The 18,558-nt window shown below is 40.2% G+C and overlaps 2 protein-coding genes across 2 annotated transcripts in view; one reads left to right on the top strand and one right to left on the bottom strand.

Moving 5' to 3' along the window:
* The window catches only part of LOC137264855 (structural maintenance of chromosomes protein 3-like), a 48,392-nt gene extending 41,492 nt beyond the window's left edge, over positions 1 to 6,900 (bottom strand). Inside the window, exons 1-8 of the mRNA XM_067800201.1 lie at positions 6,770 to 6,900; positions 5,137 to 5,212; positions 4,922 to 4,960; positions 4,541 to 4,680; positions 2,917 to 2,996; positions 2,367 to 2,445; positions 1,377 to 1,494; positions 682 to 796 (exon numbers count right to left, since the gene is read on the bottom strand). Of these exons, the coding sequence (XP_067656302.1) occupies positions 682 to 796; positions 1,377 to 1,494; positions 2,367 to 2,445; positions 2,917 to 2,996; positions 4,541 to 4,680; positions 4,922 to 4,960; positions 5,137 to 5,212; positions 6,770 to 6,784 (662 nt within the window). The 5' untranslated portion in view covers positions 6,785 to 6,900. The remainder of the gene's footprint in view (positions 1 to 681; positions 797 to 1,376; positions 1,495 to 2,366; positions 2,446 to 2,916; positions 2,997 to 4,540; positions 4,681 to 4,921; positions 4,961 to 5,136; positions 5,213 to 6,769) is intronic.
* Positions 6,901 to 8,119: 1,219 nt separating this feature from the next.
* On the top strand, positions 8,120 to 13,653 carry LOC137265356 (yolk ferritin-like). Its single transcript, XM_067800744.1, has 7 exons — positions 8,120 to 8,308; positions 10,196 to 10,299; positions 10,932 to 11,078; positions 11,433 to 11,507; positions 11,838 to 11,900; positions 12,465 to 12,593; positions 13,403 to 13,653. Exons 1-7 carry the CDS (start codon positions 8,242 to 8,244, stop codon positions 13,541 to 13,543), a joined length of 726 nt encoding a protein of 241 aa, XP_067656845.1. The 5' UTR covers positions 8,120 to 8,241; the 3' UTR covers positions 13,544 to 13,653.
* The last annotated feature ends 4,905 nt before the right edge of the window (positions 13,654 to 18,558 follow it).

The raw sequence follows: 18,558 nt of genomic DNA on the forward strand, positions 1-18,558 counted from the left end.
CCCAGAGGTGAAATACGGTTTAACTGCATTCAAGATTCTTTTATTCAGAGCAACATGCATGTGTGTGTGGTTGTTTACGCGAACAGTAACATAAACTCACTCATATTAGCAATATGTGACCAGTATCATGCTGGGGAACATCAATCGCAATGACAAAATGACCAAGCAATCGATCATCATCAAACACAAATCTCATCATCAAACACAAACTATTTTGGATCACTTGTTTGCATTAACAAAGTCTTTGCTTTTGTCTGTTACATTTCATAAGCACTACAGCCTCGTTCCTTGTCATGACTGTATTCAACATAAAGACTCCAGGAAAATTTATGCTCCTAACGTACGAGTCATCTTTTGAAGATGTCAAATTTGTAAATAAATTTTGTGCAATCTGCGAAAAAAGAACAAAAAACGAATGCTTTTTCTATAATTTTTGTGCATTAACAACCATAACCAGAATTTGATAACAGATGCAAACCAATTATTTCAATCACTGTTCAATTGTAATGAACCAATCATCTTGTGTGATTTCAACCAATTCCCAACACTACAAATCATAGTTAACCAATGTTCAGTACATGTATGCAACATTCCCTGTAGTATGTATGTGGTAGGTTTAGTATGTACAAGGAAGGAGGGGTTACTAGATTAACACTGTAAATCTATAGAGGGATGCCACACCTCCTCATCTTGTCCCACTTCTGGTACTCCTTCAGCTCCTCCTTCTCTGACTCCAGGGTATCCAGTCTCTCCTCGATATACTTCAGCAGGTCGTTAATCTTCTCACGCTTACCCTCTGACAACACATGAACATAGTGCTTGACACTCTTTAGACGTTCAAAACCAACCTTGTAATGTACCAAAATGGGGACAATTCTATAGGAATACAATGCATTATAAAATGACTGAGACATTTAGGCATTATGCATAACTATGAAGATCACGGTTTGAATCTTCAGTCACTCATGCTTTTTGCAAAAGGCAACTAATAGAATAGGGTGGTCAGGCTTGCTGACATAGTTCACACGTCACCAAAATCCAAACTGTGTAGATCGATGCTCATGCAGTTGATCACTGGACTGTCTGATCCAGATTCAGTTATTGTTAACATAAATAATGTCCCACACCAAGATGGTATGATGATAAGCAATTAACAATCAATTAGCAATAAATTAGCCGCGGTCTCTAATGATAGTATGCCAGGTACAGATTTGAACCAATGCAAACATCAGGCCAGTGTCTTAATTGTTAAAAGGAAAGGCTGTAACCAGTGTGCTATTTAGATATTCCTATAACATCATCATGGCTGACAAAAATCCTACCTCCCTAAATGAAGTGCAGAATCATTTCAAATACAACAATCAAAGTTTATTCACCTGTTTCTCTGAGAATAATTTTACTTTCTTCCTTCCTTTCATCGTAAACCTTTGTGCCTGCTACTTCTCTCAGTAGCTTGAGACGCTGTGAATCTGGAGCAGTTGCCATCTGGTTTATCTGTAACATGAGGTATCCTAGTTGAGAACCATCACAGGTAATGTTACGCAGTGATCTCAGTAGGAGATATGGCTCATGGCTCCTTTATCATATTTAGCTTGTGGTGGAGAAGAAATGTCATCATGAATCACAGATTCAACAAGAACCCATGGTCATTAATACCCCCACAAGGGTTCAGATTCCATTTGCTTTCCCTATCTATAATGGTTACTGAGAAAATCTGTCCCCATGGGGGCATACCATGAACTAAATCAAGTTATGTTTGACAAGGGCAATAACTCTGTAAAGAATTGTAACAAGGTTTCTGCTTCAAACTCAATCAAGACAGGTTAGTTCTGAAAGCACACCAAATTTGGTTTCCCTGTCTATAATGGTTTTTGAGAAAATCTGTCTTCATCATCTCTGACAGATGGACAGATAAAGGACAGAAGGAGCTCAAACCAATATATACTTCATACTGTGTGACGACGGCTAATATGTCCATTAAACAACTGTCACAGAAAGAGTTTATGTCATATATAATAGGGATGTAAGGGTGTGGGGAGATAATTTCACATGATTAATGATCATATCTAATCCTCATGAAAGAAGCTACTTTTGTGAACATAACTCAATTACTGACTGAGCTGAAGGCAGGTGGTATCATGAAATTCAGCACTGGGTCTGATAATGTCAAAATACCAAAACTTAAAGTCTGACACAAAGAGGGAATTGAATCATATTCCATTTACTGAAATTTAAAGTATGCAAAATGTCTCCACTAAGAACAGCTTAAAAGAATTTCAAATGAAATCTGGACTAAAAACCACACATGAAAACTGCAACAGTTACATCAGTGTTCCACCACATCCAAACTGTCGCCTGTATCTCACCTTTCCCTGTTTGACAATGTAGTATGGGTTACTTCGGGAGAAACCAGCACTCTCCAGCAGGTTCATCACATCAGTCTTACTGTAACATCATCACTGCCATGTAACATCCACCAAATAATTCATCACAGCTCAGAGCTCCTGATAATTGTTCAACATCAAGAGTATACTTTCTCAATATAGGCGTACTGGAAAACCTTAGAGTACATTTGTAGTACTGAATGGAATTTAATGGCATATCCACAACATTGCTACTCTTGTGAAAACAGGTCAATAAATGTTGACACGACACTTTTTCAGATAAATACGTCTGTAACTGATGCGAGTTCTAAGACTGTATACCACTGCTGTGTTGCATACCTTATCAAGCATATATTGTATCTTTACATATGCCGATACAGAACTTATTTCAAACCCTGCGGCTAACCTTCGGTGTATTTTTCTCATACTGGAATAAATGAACTCTTAAGTAAATTTCCTGGGCAATACCATTTATCAATCCATTATTAGCAATAACTGGAGGTTTTGTAAAAGGTCTTCTTGTTGAACTTACGTGACCATTTTCTTGTCGAGAAAATACTGATCCTTCTTGGATCCAATGACTCTCCTCAACACAACTTCATCCTTGTCAATCTGAAATAGACATGCATCACTATTACTGGCAGTGGTCAAATTTTCACTCATCCACACTACAAACATGGCCAACAGTTTGTGAGTGAGTGAGTGAGTGGGTGTAGTTTTACGCCGCTTTTAGCAATATTCCAGCATATCACGGCGTGGACACCAGAAAATGAGCTTCACACATTGTACCCATGTGGGGAATCGAACCTGGGTCTTCGGCGTGACGGGCGAACGCTTTAACCACTAGGCTACCCCACCGCCCCCAACAGTTTGTGTTACAAATGCATGACATATCATACTACACTTCAGTCAGAGTGGTGGAGCAGCATAGTATAGAGATGCCAACCCTGATTCAAAGGAAAGTGGTGTCATGCATTGCTAAATGCAATTCCAAAGCCCTAAAGGTGCAAGTTGGGGGTGAGTGAAAAGTGGGGCTCAGGCCTGTATTGACGGAGATCTGTGGGGGCCTAGCCTATGAAAATCTTTAGATTTAGCCTGGAAATATGCAATTTTGGGGCATACCTAACCAGATAATACTTACCTCAAATGAACATAGTTTAATGGCTATTTACTAAAGATGTTACAAACATTCTAAATTTACAAACATATTTGTATTTTCTAAAAAATCACACTTTTTTTCATAGATAAATCAGAGAAAGGATTTTGCATTTGAAAAACAGCAAACTTCTCCAAAATCAGAGTGGCTGGTAATTCTGCTAGTAGTTTACTGTTAAATCATTCATTTGTTATGCTGAAGGCTTGGGTTCGCTTTGCCACATGGGTACAATGTGTGAGGTCAATATCTGGTGTCCTCCACCATGATATTGCTGAAATATTGCTAATAGTAGCAGGAAACTTAACTCACTGACTCACTGACTTGTTTCAAGGACTGACATATTCAGGAAATCATCATAATCATCTCTCAAACTGAAGCATATTCATTTGTTCAGCTTTGATTGTAAAGATTACAACACTTGCCTCTGTTTACACAGTAGGAAATGGGTACCTGGTGGGATAAGTCATGTGAATATTAACCTTTTAGCACGTCACAGGCAACTTGGGATATCCAGGGTTATAACCATCAGATTATATTTGTGCACTTTGAGCAGAATATCATATGAAGCCTGGAATGGCATGTCACAAACATTCTACTTCATTACATTATTGTCACTATACTAAAGTGATTTGCAAACTAGACTTGACAAACAATCATAAGATTGAACTAACAGGACTGGGTGGTTAGATTCACTCTTGATGCATGTCATGCTATTCCTGATGTGCAGCATGACATTCAGGAAGTCATTACCTACACTGTTAGGTTCAGGCCCCATAATCAACAGATTGTGGTGTTTAACAACTAACACACCAGAAAAACAACAACACAAGGGAGTATGGTGTAATGCTGCTTTTAGCCATATTCCAGCAAAATCATGGCGCGGCAAAATGACAAAGGAGTATTGTACATATCACTATTATCAGTTGATCGCCTCATACAAAGGTCACAAAACAACATTAAGAGTACTCTACACATGAGTGTCATATCTCAGTTAACTTACTGGAATTCGGTTGTCAGAGTTGTCGAAGATGATCTCAACAAAGGCTGTGATGACCCTGGGTCCAGTACCCTCATGAAGCAATGCCTGGCGCTGCTCCGGACGCATATGACTGAATTCATCAGACAACACAAACTGGATGGCTGGAAATATTGAATCCTTCTGTGTTATGTTCATACCATTTTATCATATGATGTGGTATTCACAGACAGTTGCTATAGTGCTAATAATTTACAGAGAAATCATCTTCACTTTATGAAATGTAATGGGAGGAGTCACCATATAATCGTCTGACATATTGTAATCTGAAATTCCTGTCAGTTTATCAACCATTACATATCATTACTGATACTGGTCTGAGTGCTTAAATGTCTTAGTACTTACCATAAAAGAAATTACTTTTTCCAGACCCATTTCTTCCCACTGAAAGCAAAAACAAGTTTCATTACAATGAGTACAAACATGCGACTAATAACATTTTTTCTTTCATGCACAAAAAATAGTTTATTGTTTCATTTCATCATTAGATACAGAGACAAATTCACTTTTCACAGAAAATGCTGAAAACACAAAATTAAATGATGATTATTAAATCTCACCAATAACATTGTGTTTTGGATGAAATGGTTCCACAACTGTCTGGTCCCGGTAGCTTCGGAACCCTTGGATGACGAGCTGAAAAGACAAAATGTCAACATAGTAGTCATGCCTGTAAACACTATTCTTGCCAGTACACAAATACAACTTCCAATAACAGACAAGAATTTGATGGTATTACATTATTTTAAAATATTGGGCATAGTGCACATTACCATGATTACAATGCACCTTTTGCAGGCTTCAGATCAAACTCACATAAGTAGCTGGCAGTTACATGTGTGTTTGGTTGATGAATTAATCTAATTACATGACCATAGATGCTATCATAAATAATAGCACCTCGTTTTCCATGACATGAACACTAAAATTGTTTACCCATATTTGCACTGAATCCTTTCCTTAACAGACATATAGTCGTGTAACCAGTTTTCTACCTACTCCTATCTTCAAATGGCCATTTTGTTCACAGTTTTTTCGTGTCATAACGAGTCATGTGACAATACCAAGCTGTTGAGTTGACATCAGGAATTCCCTCTCAACAGCTCCGACAAAATGCTTCGCACGAAGCTTCCAAAGGAAAGTGCCACTTTGGAAATATTGTAAATAGAGTGCAATTTATGCTTGCATCTTTTTCTTGAATCCATATCAATTATCAAACGTGAGGATATCTTAAATATACCACGCAAACCTCAGTGCAAAGCACCTTCTGCAACGTTTGCATGTCAAGTGAAAGTCATGTGACAGTCACAGTAGGGTAGCCCTGTCAACATTTTTAATTAATGGAAACATTCGAAAAATGATGACATCACTTCATTCATCAAATGTTGACATGGCATGCAAATGGCAGCTGCACCTTTTCACCAGGATGTTTCTAACATTGGAAATTGTGTTTATTGATGGCTGGAATGTGCCAGCTATGGCAGGAAACCTATTCTATTGTTGTCTGCTTTATTACTGATGTTGTATAAACACTGCCGCCCTATCTGTTTGAAAGCAGGATAGGCTAGTTTAATTAACCAATAACCTACTTAACAACAAAATCCTAAATATCATAAAAAGGGTATTAGATTGACAAGTTTTGATCAGTAAGGGGTACCTAACCATTTTCATGAATAGGGAATGTTTGATTGGAAAGGGATTCTAAGGAGCAAGGAAATAGATGGGGCCAAGTTTGCAATGCAAGTGACGTCAGTTTTTTTGCATTCGACACAAATCGGAGGAGAAAATTCATGCCAAAGATAGGCAACAATATCGACTTCCTGCAAACGTTTCCTATAAAACATCGACCAATACTAACGAACAAAATTCCGCCTGACGTCTGGCTGACCTTATAACTAAATGGTTAAATGAAAATCGACGTGCAGTATTATGAATGATTTGGGGAACATTATTAAACTGTTGCACTATTTCTGCCGTGTCTCATTACTGAGCGCTTGTGGGCAGAATCTGAAAAAGGAACGGGTGGCATTTACCTACGCATGTTAAACATGAAACAAAAGACTGATCGTGCAGAAAGACAACATCTCGTTGGTCGTCATGTGTATGCATTTGAGATTGATCGGTGCTTGCGATGCATGTCAAAAGTTCGAAAAACTACAGATCAACAGATATAGAAAATGCAAATTACTCTACCTGTTTAATATACATCGTCGATCATCTACCGTTAGCGTTTTAGTTTATGTACATTCGGCATTTGCAACAAAAGCAAACCCCAACAAATGGCGGCAAATTATAAATACATCGCTTGCAACATCTATATTAACGTCTGGCTTTAGCATAATTATGCATCTATTCGATATGAAACCATGAAATAAAATACAGTTTTTACGGATTGATACTAAAACAGATATCTAAACATTTCGTTAATGATTGTATAGCTAAATATATTTTTGTTAATGATATGTACGGCATGTGAAGCAATGGGAACTCTATTAGCTATCTCGATTCAATGGGGTCAACGTATTTGGCCGAAGTGTTCCGAATGCTTTACGAACTAAGGGATGTAACTGCAACCGCCACATATTCGTTGGCACTTTGCTCGTCACATCGAAAGCACCGGTTCGAATCGCCACATGTGCAAAATGTGTAAAGTTAAATCCCTGCTGCCATATAGCTGGAATTTGACTGAAAAGAGGTGTTATGATCATATCTTCCGCTGTACTTTAAATTTATAATCAGTATAACAGCCTTAATCATGGGGATATAGCGCACACACGAAGTTACACTCGTCACACTAAATACCAGTGAATCAGTAAATTAGAAAAAATCGTGTCCAACACTGTGGAAAGCAAACGTAATTATTGTCACACGAAGGCGGAGTAACTTCCCTTGTTCTTACATTAAATATGTTTGACTGTTGGTTATTCAGCATAGTGTCTCGTCCGTTTTATAGAAACTCTGATATAATGCATTTACTGATAACTGAAATAAATATAAATTATTACGACATGAACATTGTCACCTCATGCACAACAAAAGAAGGCAGATTGGGCTAGCTTGCTTGGTGTTATTTAAGTATTAATAGTGAAAATTACACCTCACACGCTATTCATTTTCAAACTGCTACTATTGGGTGCTTCAGCGTTTTCAAAGAACTTTAGGAACTCGACGAAAAACAGGAGTTCTGCTTTATGAGCTTCTAGTATAATAGGATATATCTAAGAAAACGTAATCGCAGTTACGGTTGTTTACGAGTATGGACATCATACTTCATGCCATTTAGCTGAAGAAATACGGCTCGCTTGCATATTTGACTTTGAGGTCAAAAAAGTAATATATATATTTTATTGTCTTTAACACGTGAGTACATATAACACTGCACTCACATTAACCTGATTACAGCCCTCACGTATTAACCCTAGATACGTAATGGTCACTTAACGTAGATAACATAATCAGGTGAAACGACACTGTGCACACTTCTTGGTTGTATGCCTAGTTATAATACTTACAATATGTTATCTACCACCTATGTTCCGAATAATGATCAAGCAAAGCTTGTACTCCTGATAAGCTAAACAAAGTCCACTTGCTATCGCTTAACAGTAGTCCACATTCGGCGTGAGACAGGGAGAGCTCTTTCCTTCCATCCATTTTCTGCAAAGATGCGCGTCCTCACTGTGGTAGCGGCGGTTCTGTTCCACTCGTGCCTGTCTCGTTGTTCAGATGATGGTAAGAGTTTCTTTTTTCATAAAATTAACATCATAATCCTTTCGAATCGTTTAGTTCATTAAATCTCGGACCTGTGCTATGTACGAGACTTTTACCATATATACGTAGCATTGCTTTGAATTTCTTATTTGTAATGTCTGTGCACGTTGGATAAGTTTAAGTTTATTGTAGGTTGATATTGAGTAAATTGTCCGTCTCTGGGCCCCGTTTCACAAAACTCTCGTAGCCTAAGATCTCGTAAGTTTTCTCGTAGCCAATGTACCTCCTATACTGTAATACAGGAGCTATGGATGCTACGAGAAAAGTTACGAGATCTTAGGCTTACGAGAGTTTTGTGAAACGGGACCCTGGTTGGCTGCGTTCGATCTGAGTTCGTTGTGTAAACCGCCCCGATATTGACAAGGTACCTGGATGAATACCTGATCGTATTCACTGAAGTTTGTTGTAGTTTGATGTCGAGTAAATTGTCCGTCTAAATTGGCTGGTTGCGTTCGTTTTGAGTTCATTATGTAACCACCCTGATACTAACAAGATACCTGCATGAATGACTTATCGTTTTCATTGAACAGAAAGATGGATTTCTGTAACAATTTCCGTTTAATTACGGAGCAAAAGGAACAGTGAACACATGCATGTATACGTTTTGTGTACCAGTTGCTGAAGCGAAATAGACATGAAATGGTCTTTTTTGCTATGACGTAAGTCTATAGTTGTGTTTTAGACCAGTTCAGTTTTGCAGATTCTGTTTTCTGGCCAGTGTATTCAGCGTTTTGAAGGTCCAATCTTTTCCAGGGGACACGTTATTGTAATCGGCTCTCTCAAGTTTGCTGGAAGATCCATAAAGTCATACCTTTCGATTTCAGTTGCAGCGACATCGTTGCAATGTGCAGTCATGTTTACACTATACTATGCCATGTAAAAGCCCACGATTTAAAACAAAAACAAAAACAAAACAACAAAAAAACAACAAGACCCAACTTAATGTAGAGTAAGTGTCATCTGATTATACGGCATTACCTGACCCTATGGAGGAACTGATATCAGAAACTGCGCGTCATATTCGCTGATGGCGAGACACCACACCTCATCTCCACTGTTTGGCCTTGTTTGTTTGCGGTCATACATGGACACACAGCACAGGCTGGACTCCTAGGTAACAAACATGCATATCCACACAACATCCTGCATAAAACAAACATACTTATTCACAACACCCCGAATTTAAAAAAAGGACACCGCCACAACACCCCGGGTGACCAAATGCACACAGACACAATACCCGGACTAAAACATGCATATAAAGACAGCCATATCGATAAAATAAATGTATTTATTCGCAACACCAAGGATTAAAAATGCATGTATGTACACACAGCATCCCACGAGCCAAATTTGACATGCATACAACATCCCGGATGAAACATGCTTATAGACAAGATCTCGGGTGGACATGCACTAAGACATCCATTATCTTGGATAGAATATGCTCATACATACAGGATCCGGGACAAAAATACACATACTCATAACATCTCGGATAAAAAATGCACATGCTCGTAACATCGGGAGTAAAGAAATGCATATAAATATGAATAATGATGAATATTGAATTAAGTATAAAATTATTTTGATTCAGTTTCCCTCTATATTTGTTCCCTGGTTAATGTGTCCCCTGCAGCATGTAATTACATTCTACACTACTGTTGTCGGCGTTGCTGACGTTGCTGACGTTGCTGACGTTGATTATTATGCTGGCGTTGTTGATGTTGACGTTAATGACGTTCTTGTTGATTTCTTTGGTGACGTCTCCGTTACTGATGTCAGCGATGATATAGACAAGGGCAGTGTTGTTGATGTTTTCGATGATGTTGACGTTGAATATTGCAGGCTACGTCCCCCTGGTGAAGCAGCAGTATGCGGACAAGATCAACAACCAGATCCGGGCACAGATCACTATGGAGCTTCAGGCCAGCTATCTCTACCAGGCCTACGTGAGTGTGTAGGGGTAGAAGGTGCAGACAGGATGTTGTCGGGGTGGAGACTACAGACAGGATGTTGTCGGGTTGGAGACTGCAGGCGGGATGTTGTTGAGGTGAAGGCTGCAGACAGGACTTTGTTGCGGTTGCATATGGTATGTTGTCGGGGTGAAGGCTGCAGGCACGATGTTGTCGGGGTAGAGGCTGCAGACAGGATGTTGCCAGGGTAAAAGCTTCATACGGATTGTCGGGGTAGAGACTGCAGGCAGGATGTAGTTGTGGTAAAGGCTGTGTATGGGATGTTGACGGGGAGGCTACAGACAGTAAGTTTACATAGGAGAGGGTGCAGACAGGATGTTGTCGTGGTATATGGGTGTGTGAGTTGACCTTACCTACTTACTTCACACATTGAAACTATATGGAGAATCGAACACTCTAAATGCCAGGTTATCCTCTGTCCTACTTGTGTGTGTGTGTGTGTTGTTGGTAGCTTTCAGTAGCAGAGAATGAGTGAAGTTTTACGCAGCAATATTCCAGCATTTTCACGGCGAGGACGTCGTACTTCAAAGTCGTAATAAACGTAAACATTGATGCCATCTACCGTAACCACGTAAACCATGTACACACCATTGTTCTCTTCCCTGTAGGCGTCGTACTTCGACAGAGCTGACGTAGCGCTGCCTGGCTTCAAAAAGTTCTTCCTCCAGGCGTCCAAGGAGGAGAAAGAGCACGCCCAGATCCTCATCGACTATGTCAATAAGCGGGGAGGATCGTTGCAGTTTAGTGACATCAAGGTAAAAGGGTCAAGAAGGCAGTACAATCAAATCAATATTTGTATATCTGCAACAATAGAAAGGTAAAATGTCATTCACCGATGATATACTGACAGCAAAAGAAACGCAAGTTTCGAAATCTCATAAAGTATGCGTTCATGTTTATGTTTTCTATTTATAAAATTTAGTTGCGTTTCTTTTGCTGTTCAGTATACATTTCAAACATGACAACAAACAATCTCATCAGTGAAAATTTTAATCTCCCTACTGGAGGTTACATTTTATAAATTATTGGCAGTAATCTTGAACTTGACGACGGTAGCTTTAACCTTCCAAGACAGCTGTTAGTATTAACCATATGCACTGGTGTTTCAGCTGTTGGACGTGTGCGATATTATCAAAGACCTGTCTCGGACAGTGGACCTCAGCGGCAGGAGGCAACAGACATGTGTAAGTGGCGTTTCAGTCTGAAATGGTGATGGGGCAGTGGGGTAGCCTATAGGTTAAAACATTCGCTCGTCACACCAAAAAACCGGGTTCGATTCCCCACATGGTTTTAATATGTGAAGCCCATTTCTGGTGTCCCAGTTATGATCTTGCTGGAATAGTGCTATACCCAACTTACTCGCTCTTTACTGACATGGTGAATGTTTTCAAAACCACTTGCATCATAACACAGACAATTCATGGCGGCCGGCAAGTTCTCGAATCTTACAATCCAGTGACCAACAGCATGAGCAGTTTTGTCTGTTGCGGTGAGGTTATTCGTCTTTGTTTCAGATTTGCTACTTCGTGAGTCAGAAGAGACAGATGCTGAAGTCGAGGAGTGACCCAGTTTGCATGGTAGGTAGACGAATGAATTGTCTCTGAATGTATAATTCTGATAGCAAGAAACGAATCCAGTTTAATTGAAAGTAGCCCCAGGAAGACCAGAGATTCTGAACCCGAGGAAATCTAGACTTGCGTTATTATAAAGGCTTATAGCTACCGAGAAGGATGGGCAGTAGAAAATATAATGTCGTTCAGGGACTGTGATAGACGATATGGCAGCGGAGGTAGTGGTTGTAGTAGATGATGTAGTTAGTCCGGTATAAAGGTACTTGTGGTAGACGGAATTCCAGTCATAATTACAACAGCAATAACGCGTTCAACGAGTAGTAGTAGTAGCAGCAGCAGCAGCAGCAGCAGCAGTAGCAGTAGCAGTAGCAGTAGCAGTAGCAGTAGCAGTAGCAGTAGCAGTAGCAGTAGCAGTAGCAGCAGTAGTAGTAGTAGTAGCAGTAGCAGTAGCAGTAGCAGCAGCAGTAACAGTAGCAGTAGCAGTAGCAGTAGCAGTAGTAGTAGTAGCCTAACTCTCAAGAACCCGCGATCATTTCAACGAATTAATTTCGTATTGTTGTCTGCACGTAGAGGCCTCGCAATGACTGGAGCCACGGACTGATGGCGATGGAAGACGCCCTGCTGATTGAGAGAAAAGTTAACTCAGAACTCCTTGATTTACATGACATCGCGTCGTCAGGACCAACAAAAGATCCCCATGTAAGAATTAACACATTTATATTACATTTTCAGTAAAGTATACCCCTGAAACATGCACATGTCCATGCACATGCACACCGACGGGCACGCACATTTACGGTTCTATTTGTAAACAATATAAAGAAAGTTCTTCAAATATGTTTTTGAGCACACTTGGTCTTTTTGTTGCATGGTAGTAATAATGCCGATGCGAAGTAAAATGCATGCTCTGCTCCACTCCGCTCCGCTCCCCTCCCCCCTCCCTCCCTCCCTCCCTCCCTCACTCTCTCACTCACTCACTCACTCACTCACTCACTCACTCACTCACTGTAAGGTTGACCCTGACCGTTGCAGTTCATGTAGCTCGTCTGTATCTAGTCGGGTTACGATTTGATCCCTCAAGACGTACATTTATATACACATGAGCATTAATTCAATCTGGACCGATGCTGCGACTGGACAACCCAGCTTCATGCTGCCATCAATCTGCCATCAGGTATTTTCAGAAAGCCTACCCCTCGGCACGTCCAAAAAGGTTCAATTACAGCACTGCTCACTCATTGATGCGTCGATAAGAAAGCAATGAGAATGGTTCATTTCACCTTTTTATACCCCTCAGTCGCTTGTACCATGACAGAACTTTAGCATGAAAAGCATGCATTTGAGTCAGCCAGTGAATGTTATGCTACCTGCATATGTATTTAGATGTAACTGGTTGACTTCTGTGTTTTGATCCCTTTTTGTTACAATCGACAATTATATTTGGTGGTGCTTACTTACTGCTCATGTGTATCTAGGTTTTATAGGTGTCGTGTGTTTCTGTGTTTCAGCTGACGCACATCCTAGAGCACATCTACCTCGAGGAACAGGTGGAGTCCATTAAGAAGCTAGGAAACTACGTCGCCCAACTGTCCAGATTCTCCAGTGACTACCGTCTTGGCGAATACCTCTTTGACCAGTCACTGCAGTAATCTTACATCCTGGGATCAAGCTAAAGATGAATGTCGTGGCCATGCTAATTTTTATGGTCACATTTGTTAAAATAGGTGTTGTGATTTCTGAATAAACGTTTTAAAATCTATAACTAGAGTTACTTTGTAGATACCTGCAAATAAGAGAAAAATGTATTTTGGAGGGTGGAAGTGTTGCGCTCCTCCTCGCCATTATCTGTTTGTTGTTTTACACCGCACTCCAGCTATATCCCGGTGGTTTGTAAATAATCTAGTCAAGACTAGACAATCCAGTGATCAACAGCATGAGCATCGGTCCACACAGTTTAGATACGACGGCATGTGTCAACCAACCCGATCCCTTTAGTCCCCACTGACGGTCAGTTCTAACCCGGATCTTCACGGGTGTCAAAGACGTGAGATAAATGCTGTTGAAACGTGGCTGAAGAGAGTGACTGGAGATGAAAGAAGTAAATACGTCCGAGATATTTGGTACGAGCTTTCAACCATGAAGGAAAGTTTACTTTGCCGTCCGTATCTGTTCATTTACTTACAAAGGCTAGGCGACTTAAGGGTTAACTTGTAAGAATTCATAGAGATTCTTGGTGTACTTTTAGTTGAATGGAATGTCCATCAACCTCAACCACCCACACGATGTAATTTCACACCCTAGATCTGGGTCCCGTCCCAAAATCTTAACTTGAAGTCCCATACTTTAACAGAGGGTGCGGTGGTCGTATCGTTCTTAGCGCTGAGATGCTTGTTTGCATATTGCTTAATGCCGCACTCAGTAATATTTCAGCTGCATGGTGGCGGTCTGTAAATAATCGAGTCTAGACCAGACAATCCAGTGATCAACACCATGAGCATCGATCGACGCAGTCATTAGGATACGATGACATGTAGTCAGTAATGGCAAGCTGCCTGACCACTAATTGCCTCTTACGACTAGCATAGGTTACTGAAGACCAACCCTAACCCCGACCTTCACGGATCTACATCCGTGACCATTGAGATGGATAGGTGCAGCATCAAGGGAATAAATGATGATCTCCAGTTTACCTTAACATAGGTTTACGGTAGTCGTAATAATATAATCGCTGTAGAAAGGCCTTTATACATGCCACATGTTCATGGATGCCCCCATGCCACATTTGTAAAGCTAAGTACCACCTCCTCATTCGCTGTTAGAAACTATTAGTATTATAACCACTATTAGTATCCATATTTATCTGTGTCAGTTTCTCACAGCGCAGAAGGAAATGATCACATGCATTTGGAGCAAGGAACACATTATCTCCGTTTTCGTTTGTCAAAGTTTTACGAAAGAAAGTTTACACATCGATCGGGGTGATACAACTCTTAACAGACATAAAATAACAAGAATGTAATAATGCAAGGTCATATATTCCAGCAGACTGATGTGATTCACAAATTCACATCATATGCATATATAAGTTTGATGAGATAAGGAGCTTATGGTTTACGTGTTGTGACGAATGACTGAGTGAGTGGGTTTCGGTTTACTCAATTTTTAGCAATAATCCTGGAATATCACAGTGGTGGCGGTGTCTGTCGGGGGCACCAGAAATGGGTTTCACACATTGTACCCATGTGAGGAATCGAACCCGTGTCTTTGGCGAGGCAAGCAAACTCTTTAACCATCAAGCTGCCTCACCGCCGCCCAGTTACGAATGGTTCCATAATGATGTTACATAGGTGTTTATGAATACCTGGATTTTACTCCCACTGTTATTATTAGATTTGTGCTCTTATTTCAAATACAATGTGTGAGGTCCATCTCTGATGTCCCCAAATTATATGAATACTAAAAAACGTAAGAAAATACAAAATCAGTTAAATCCGATTGCAAACTCATTCTTCATAAAAGGCTTACGGGAAACTACTATCGACGTTCAAGGACGCCGTCATGATTGGCTATTCCTTCTATGACGTCACAGACTTGACGACGTCGTTCCCCAAAGTCATTCACATAGAGACGACAGCATGGCGCAGTCAGCGATGTGGCATTGGACACAATGGGGCTCTTTGATGACGCGTTCTTTGTCGCAGTGATGCTACGGCAACTATTATCCTCGAGTAGCAGACTCTGAGAATGGGGTGTATCAATAGTCGTGTGGGTCCAGCCCCAACGGCACACAAGGACTGGTCTGGGTTCAAGCCCGAGTCCAGATTCTCTCGGTTTAAAAAGCTGTTCAAGTCTAAGAAATCGACTGTCCCAGAGGATAAGACTACAGTTTTCTTGGCAATCGACCACAGCGGGAAATTGTCTCAGAAACTGGAACCAAAGAAGAAGAAAGAGGTCTCTCGCCGCTCTTGCATGCAGTCTGTGATGGCTGATCCCAAATCGCTGAGGTTGACGCCCTTCGGCTTCTCCCGTAGGGAGGTCATGCCACCAATTGAGAAGGAGGAGGAGGTTGAGGTCACTGTGGTGTACACAGTTCGGGAGAGCCAGATCATCATCAACCCAGACCACGTATGCCGTGACGATGGATTCCGTGTCGTCGAGAGGACGTTCCTGGTGCCAAAGTCTGACAAGTCGGCACGCAGGATCGTCAATGGACTGAGAGTGGTTGCAGAGGAGGATGCTAAGAAGAGGCGAGATGAGGCGCAGAAGAAGATGGAGGAGGTCAAGAAGGAGGCCGAGGGGGAGAAGGACGCTCAGGGTGAGAAGAAGGGGACGGAGGTGATGGAGTAGATGCCGTTCAGGGTGTGGCCCTTCAGGTCGGGCAGGGCGAGCGACGAGATCTGGGAAAAACAACCCATAAGCAAAGCCTCGGACTGTTAACTTGGCTGTAAATTGTGAACTGGACCTTTGTGAAACCTAGAGTGGTTGTGAAGGGACACAAAATATTATCTGCTCTAGACGTGACTATTTCACCATAATGTGGGTCATATGAGGAAATGGACCTTTTTTCTGTGTAATGGAACTACTATATCGGGAATCTAGAGCAGTTGTGAAGGGACACAAAATATTATCTGCTGTAGACCTGATATTTCAATACTATGTGAACTTTATGAGGAAATGGACCTCTTTCTGTGTAATGGAACTACTATATCGGGAATCTAGAGCAGTTGTGAAGGGACACAAGATATTATCTGCTGCAGACCTGATATTTCAATATTATGTGAACTTTATGAGGAAATGGACCTCTTTCTGTGTAATGGAACTACTATATCGGGAATCTAGAGCAGTTGTGAAGGGACACAAAATATTTTCTGCTGTAGACCTGATATTTCAATATTATGTGAACTTTATGAGGAAATGGACCTCTTTCTGTGTAATGGAACTACTATATCGGGAATCTAGAGCAGTTGTGAAGGGACACGAAATATTATCTGCTGTAGACCTGATATTTCAATATTATGTGAACTTTATGAGGAAATGGACCTCTTTCTGTGTAATGGAACTACTATATCGGGAATCTAGAGCAGTTGTGAAGGGACACAAAATATTATCTGCTGTAGACGTGATATTTCAATATTATGTGAACTTTATGAGGAAATGGACCTCTTTCTGTGTAATGGAACTACTATATCGGGAATCTAGAGCAGTTGTGAAGGGACACAAAATATTAACTGCTGTAGACCTGATATTTCAATATTATGTGAACTTTATGAGGAAATGGACCTCTTTCTGTGTAATGGAACTACTATATCGGGAATCTAGAGCAGTTGTGAAGGGACACAAAATATTATCTGCTGTAGACGTGATATTTCAATATTATGTGAACTTTATGAGGAAATGGACCTCTTTCTGTGTAATGGAACTACTATATCGGGAATCTAGAGCAGTTGTGAAGGGACACAAAATATTATCTGCTGTAGACCTGATATTTCAATATTATGTGAACTTTATGAGGAAATGGACCTCTTTCTCTGTAATGGAGGTACTATATCGGGGTGTGAATGGACACCAGTATTGTGTATGTGCTGCAGACGTGAATAGCTCAGCATTATGTGAAACGAGACTGTAATGGGTCTAAAGAAGGATACTTTAACATGATTGGACCTCAGAAAACTGCAAATAGACGTCAGTGGTGTTGGCTACAGGCATATGTAAGCTGTATACGTCATTACGTCATTATAACCTGTGAAAAGACACTTGCACCTTTCGTTATGGACTATTTGAAGGGTTAATATGTATATATTGCTAAGATATATCTTTATTGTATCATGCAATTATTGTCCAATTTTGTAGGGACACTGTGCACTTTATTCTATCATGCAATTATTGTCCAATTTTGTAGGGACACTGTGCACTTGAGAATTTGAAGATTTTGCCAACATTTTGACTCAAAGTTTCAAGTTCCGAACAAAACTCCTTTGAGATCTAATAATTCCATACACTATATAGTTCTAGCTCTAACACCTGAAAAATGTGATTTGTCTTTAATTACTGATTACCCATTACATGCAAAAGGACATATAAATATTTAAATTTTATCAGTCATGAAACCTCCAGGAAGAACGGAAACAAACCAAAAACATTTTTGGTTATGATTCTACTTATGTCAACCTAACATAATGAGTTTTTCGTTTCACAAAATAGTTAAAGTACCAAAAAGTACCAAAAACAACCCAGAGAAATATTTATAATTTTAGTCTAAACATTTAAAACGTTGTCTGTAATAAAAATAGTGTCAGCATAGTTTAAGAACATATTGTTTAACACTTTGTTAAACAATATGTCTACTGTTACATTATCTGTTATATATTGTTACATATTGTTACATCTTCTCTTATCCTATCTTATCTTACTACAAATAAAAACATTATCTAAAGAGGATTTTATGTTATGTTCTTAATTGTGTTGGCTCAGTCAGCATGGGACAGGCTTACTATAAGATGAGCTTATTCCAGACAGCGAGTCGTCACTATCGGAAGGTTGGTTAGTTGTTGTTTAACGCCGCAGTTAACAATATTCCAGCTATATGGCGACGGTCTGTAAATAATCGAGTCTGGACCAGACAATCCAGTGATCACCAGCATGAGCATCGATCTGCGCAACTGGG

This window comes from Haliotis asinina, chromosome 15, assembly GCF_037392515.1.
Source record: "Haliotis asinina isolate JCU_RB_2024 chromosome 15, JCU_Hal_asi_v2, whole genome shotgun sequence".
Classification (NCBI taxonomy): domain Eukaryota; kingdom Metazoa; phylum Mollusca; class Gastropoda; order Lepetellida; family Haliotidae; genus Haliotis; species Haliotis asinina.

Bases quoted from the DNA above. Each gene is read 5' to 3' on its own strand.
- LOC137265356 (XM_067800744.1), top strand. From the start codon at position 8,242: ATGCGCGTCCTCACTGTGGTAGCGGCGGTTCTGTTCCACTCGTGCCTG. The intron at 10,300-10,931 runs GTGAGTGTGTAG...TCTTCCCTGTAG, and splicing joins GCTATCTCTACCAGGCCTAC to GCGTCGTACTTCGACAGAGC. The intron at 11,079-11,432 runs GTAAAAGGGTCA...CTGGTGTTTCAG, and splicing joins TGCAGTTTAGTGACATCAAG to CTGTTGGACGTGTGCGATAT.